This window comes from Tupaia chinensis, unplaced genomic scaffold, assembly GCF_000334495.1.
Source record: "Tupaia chinensis unplaced genomic scaffold, TupChi_1.0 Scaffold000077_1, whole genome shotgun sequence".
Lineage (NCBI taxonomy): Eukaryota > Metazoa > Chordata > Mammalia > Scandentia > Tupaiidae > Tupaia > Tupaia belangeri.
In genome coordinates this window covers 1142099-1147562 of record NW_006159538.1, presented here as the reverse complement: position 1 = coordinate 1147562, position 5464 = coordinate 1142099, and the positions used below count along the sequence as shown (strand labels likewise).

The 5464-nt window shown below is 56.4% G+C and overlaps 1 protein-coding gene across 1 annotated transcript in view; it reads left to right on the top strand.

The window, feature by feature from the left end:
* Nucleotides 1-5464, top strand: part of OTOG (otogelin) — an 81568-nt gene that overhangs the window by 7626 nt on the left and 68478 nt on the right. The window contains 6 exon segments of the mRNA XM_027768815.1: nt 569-687; nt 2174-2379; nt 3190-3320; nt 3562-3668; nt 4064-4173; nt 4571-4699. Of these exon segments, the coding sequence (XP_027624616.1) occupies nt 569-687; nt 2174-2379; nt 3190-3320; nt 3562-3668; nt 4064-4173; nt 4571-4699 (802 nt within the window).

Below are 5464 nucleotides of genomic sequence, written 5' to 3'. Positions count from 1 at the left end.
AGAGAGAGAGAGGGAAGGAGAGAGAGAGAGGCAGCATAGCAGTGACATGCGTATCTGTGTGCAGAGCAGGGCTGGGCGCTGCCTGCCAGGGGTGCTGGGGGAGCGGAGTGTGTTTAGTGTGTGCACGGCCACGCTCTGAGTGCACAAATGGGGCATGTGCGGGGCATGTTTGCATCCTGCATGTGTGTGGGATGGTGTCAGTGCATACACTGGCCTTGGATCCGATGGGATAGTTTGGGATAAATAAATAAAATAATCCAGAAATAAGGAGATAGCGCACCATACTGGAAAGAGTCCTGGAGCTTGAGCCATCCAGACCTGCGTGAGGGTGTGTGCGTGTGCGTGCGTGTGTCCGTCCTTAGTCACTTCAGCTCTTGAGCATCAGCGCCTCCTCCCTGAGGTGTGGAATACGTAGCTCGAACCTGAACCTCACTGTGGCGTTGGGGGAGCGGGAGAGATGGCAGAGGAAAGGTGCCTGCTCACAGCACTGGAGGAAGTGCTCCAGGCGCCAGGCTCAGGCCAGGCCTGTGGCAGGAGTCCACAAACCAGCCTCTGACTCCCTCCTCAGGTGCACAATGACCCTCAGTGCGGCTCCTCCCCCTACAGCTGCTTGAGGTCAGTCAGCCTCTTCTTTGCGGGTGAGCAGGAGATTCACCTGGCCAAGGAGGTCACCCACGGAGGCACCAGGTAACTATAAGCCCTACTCCCTGACACTAGGGTGGCGGATAGGTGAACATCTGCCCTTCGTGAGGCTAAAGGGGGGTGTCGTCTGGGAGCAAACAGCCATTTCTAGCATTAGGGCAGAAGCACTAGCAGCTCAGCTGGGTTTCTAGGCAGTGGGTTTGCAAAGGGATGCATCTCTTGTAATTTTCTGGGACTCTCAGACCCTGTGGGTTTCCAGACAGTGGACTTTCAGGAAAACGATGGAATCTTCCAGAGAGTCAAAGGCTTGCTACTGTAAATATGCTTAAATGTTTTCTTGGACAGTTTGAGGGAGCTCTCCAAAGGGCTCATGCCCAGTGCAGGCCTCCTTGGAGCAGACACGGAGCACAGCTGACCCTTTGCCGATGACAGGGTCACTGTGCACGTCAGTAGTCTTGCAGGGACGTCAGGGATGCCAGGGACACCCCAAGGATGAGCGCTCCTTGCTCCACACTAAACGGCCCCAAATGGGGTCTCCCCTGAAATCTTTCCCACACCTCTCCCTCGTGGTCCTGGTCCTCCTCATGTTGCTGTCAGGGGTCTCCCGACAGAGACCTTTCCCCCCATCCTCCCTGCTCAGATAACAACTGGGTAACCAAGCTTTCTGGGGCTGGCTGTAACGGAAGGCCCTAGGGCTTCTTCTATGAATAAAGGGTTGGTCTGTGGGTCTTTGGGCTGGTTAGACACCACTTTTGTTTTCCTTTCCTGATTTGCAGCTGGGTTAAAAGTTGCCAAATTCTAGATTGGCTAGGAGTTCCAGCCTAATAAAACTGGGAGTGCCGAAGCATGTGGAAGCCCTGCTCTTTTCTGGACCTCTCAGTTTTCCTTCCCTTTTGCCTTCTTTCCCCACTCCATTCTTGTTCTCCACCAGAAAAAGCAGATGCCGGGGCCAGCAGGTGGCGTAGTGGTTAAGATGCTGGACTCCTACATGGTGGACCGCGGTTTGAGTTCTGGACTCAGACCTTGAAACTCATGCCAGGCATGTGTGCATGCATGCCCCAAATCCTGAGAATGGAGGAGGAGGGGTTGCAATGTAGCCATCCTCCCGGGGAGTGATCTCTCACTTTCTCTCCATCTCTCTCTCTGTCTCTCCAGTGAGTGCAGATGCTCTATAGCAAAAAAATCTTTCTTAAAAAAAATAATAAAAAAACAAAGCAGCAGATGTCTGCTTAAGCCACCTCTTGTGTCTGGGAAAAAGAGCTGGCAAGTCACTCGAGATGGATCTCTGCAGGGAAATGGGCATTTTAAATGTCTCCGAAGACGAAAGCGTCCCTCTCCAGTGGTAGACTTCCAGGAGGGGCTGTGGGGGCCTCAGGTCACATGATACCAGTGCCACAAGGATGAGACTGGTGCTGTGTTGGGTCCTACAGGAAGGGTGGGCCCAGCAGGCCCTTTGGTGAAGGGACTGGATTGGTGGAGGTGGTGTGGACACCCTGATGCTCTGGGCTGACGCTCTGGGCTCTGCCCGCAGGATCCAGCTTCCACACGTGACAGGGAGCCTACGCCTGCAGAAGCTTGCTGGTTACGTCATTGTGCGGCACCAGTCGGCCTTCACGCTGGCCTGGGATGGCGCCTCTGCCATCTACATCAAGATGAGCCCCGAGTTCCTGGGCTGGACCCAGGGGCTGTGTGGGAACAACAATGCTGACCCTCAGGATGACTTGGTGACCAGCTATGGTGAGGCTCAGGGCAGGTGGCCTCTGAGTGTGTGGTTGGAGGTGGAGGATAAGTCAGGCTGGGAGGGTTGGAAGAAGATCTGGGGTAGAGCCTCGGGTGCTAAAGACCCAGTGGGAGGTCAAGGACCCCTTCCCACAAAACGTTTGGCTCTAAGCACGTTCACAACCACTTGGGCCTCAGTGTTCCTCCCTGTAAAGCAGTCCTACGAGAGCTCTTCCTGGGCTGTGTGCAGACCTGGGGGCACTCTTCCGGTTGAGATTGACCCTGCAAGGTGTGTGTAGGAGGTGGAGGGCGATGACAGGGAGCAGGGGACCAGAGAGGACCGGGAAGAGCCAGGGCCCAGCTAGGGCTGGGGGTACCTGTGGAGGAGAGATAGGAGGTGAGAGTAGAGGGTGCAGGGCCTGGCATGGCCACTCTGAGCACACACAGCACCCTAAAACTGCATGTGCATCACCTCAACTAGTTCTTGCAATAATCTTACAAGGGGAGCATTTTCCTCGCTTCACAGATGGGGAAACTGAGGCTCAGAGAGGTACAGAAACTTCTGCAGAGCAGTTCTTTTTTGAATTTGGGGCAGGAGGGAGCCACTGCAGGCTCCTGTGTGTGGGGGCTACCGTGACCAAATAGCTTTTTCAGGAGAATGGCTCAGCTGGAAACTCAGATTGGGGTGGGAGCACAGGAGGCTGGATTTTTCAACTCCTCACCTATGCGCCAGCACCCACCTTTCCTCGGAGTCTTCTGTCCCTGTCCCACCTGTCTAGTCCCCCGCCCCTCACCCCACCAACAAGAGTGCACGAGCTCTCCCCACAGGGAAGCTGACGGACGACGTAGCTGAGTTTGTGCACAGCTGGCAGGAGTCAGCACCCAACCAGCTTCCCCGGCCCACAACCTCCTCCCTGCCTCGCCCACCATGCCTACAGCAGAGCCTGGGAGCCATGCAGGTCAGCACCCTGGGGAGAGTCCACCCCCACCTGCAATCCTAGACCCTGGCTTCAGTTAGTTTCCCAACCAACACTTGGAAAGCCATTACTGCCCCAGCCCAGGGTGGCCCGGGACTCCCTCTCTCCTCCGCACTTGCCCCTCCCTGTTCTCTGTCCCCAGTTGGGGGTCCATGTGGGGCTGGTGAAGTCAGAGGGCTGTGCGTGGCCCTGCCAGCCCCCAGCCCCGGCTCCCGTGCCCCAGGGTGTGTACGAGCGGTGCGAGGTGTTGCTGCGGCCCCCCTTCGACGCCTGCCACGCCTACGTCAGCCCCCTGCCCTTCACGGCCAGTTGTACCAGCGATCTCTGCCAGTGAGCGGGGTGGTGGGTTACGGGGAACCCTCCGAGCCCTGGGGTGGGAGCCCAGCACATGGGCCTTGAGCCTGATGATCTGAGGCACTGACAGGTCTGCTTTCCACAGCTCTGAAGTCCTCATCTGTCTGAGTGGGACAGAGTTTCCCCATTCAGCTGAGACCCAGAGATGGGGCCTGACACCCTCAGATAACATGAGTCAGCAGCAGTGCTGGTTCTGACCCAGGTTCCCTGCCAAGTCTAGGGTCTGTGAGCCTAGATGCCTCCCCAGGCTCCCTTTCCCAGCTGGGTGGAGAACAGGGGTGCCCCGGAGCCCTGGCAGTCTCTGCAGGGGGCTGGGGGGCTAGCAGCGGGTTAAGCCTGGTTCCAATGTGACCCTGGGTTTCCCTGCACAGATCGGTGGGTGATGAAGCCACCTGGTGCCGGGCACTGACTGAGTATGCCAGGGCATGTGCCCAAGCAGGGCGGCCCCTGCAGGGCTGGAGGACGCAGCTCCTGCAATGCAGTAGGTGTAGCCCGCCGGAGGGCAGGGAGGGGTGCAGACCAGCTCTGTTGCGGGGCTGTGGGTGGCATCCTCACACCTCACCTCCATGTCTTGCCCTGTTCAGAACCACAATTGCCAGAACTTTAAGCCCTGGCATTCCATCCTCATGTGACAGATGGGGAAACTGAGGCTTAGGATGGGCAAGACCAGCCTGGGGCCACAGAGTACGATGCGGGTGGTTCTCAGAGCCTCCCAGGCCCTTACCAATTGCCTGGCAGCCAGTGCTCCCTCTGGGCCTAGAGCACCAGGAAAAATCCAAACCTCCCCTTCCCGCCCCAGGACCTGGAGTAGGTATAGGCAGGATCCTGGCAGAGCGGGGCTATGAGGAGCTGACCGACGTGGGCCCTTCCCTCCCAAGCCATCCACTGCAAGGAGAAGGCCTTTACCTACAACGAGTGCATCGCTTGCTGCCCCGCCTCCTGCCAGCCCCGGGCACCCTGCGTGGACAGCGAGATCGCCTGCGTGGATGGCTGCTACTGCCCCGACGGTACGCAGTGTTTGTGTTTGTGGAGTAAAGGAAGGAGGCGACAGTGAGTAAGGGAGTAAATGCAGGTGTCTTACGAGAGTGAGGGCGAGGTGCACTGTGACCTCTCTGGAGACCTTTCGGGGCAGCTGATTTCACAGGGGTATTTCATTAAATCAGACTGAGCTTGGGTTTGTTTTTTTTTTTTTTGGAGAGGTTTTTGCCATAGGGAATGTGCGCTTGCCAGATGGAGAGAGACAGAGAGACAGAAAGCAAGAAATCACCCTCCCAGGGGGATGGTCATGCTGCGATTCCTTCTCCTCCATTCTCCTCTTGGGATCTTGGGCACGCATGCACACGTGCCCGGGTTGAGTTTTAAGCCACCGGGCCCGGGACACGAACCACAGTTGACTACATGGGAGTCCAGTGACATAGCCATTATGCTAACTGCTGGTCCCCCGAGACTGAGCTTGTTAAGCTGAGTCTCTGAGGACAAGCATTCCTTCACTCACTCCTTATACACACACACCTGTCTCAACTTTCTTCTTTGCAGTTACTTCATTCTGCTTTTTTTTTTTTAAAGAGATTTTTGCATAGGGCACATGCACTTGCCATAGAGGCAGAGAGAGACAGAGAGACAGGAAGCAAGAAATCTCCCCTGGGGGGATGGCCATGCCCCAATCCCTTCTCCTCTAGTCTCCTCTTGGGATTTTGTACATGCACATACATGTGCCTGGTGTGAGTTTTTTTTTTTTTTTTTTTTTTTTTTCCTGGTGTGGGTTTTAAGCC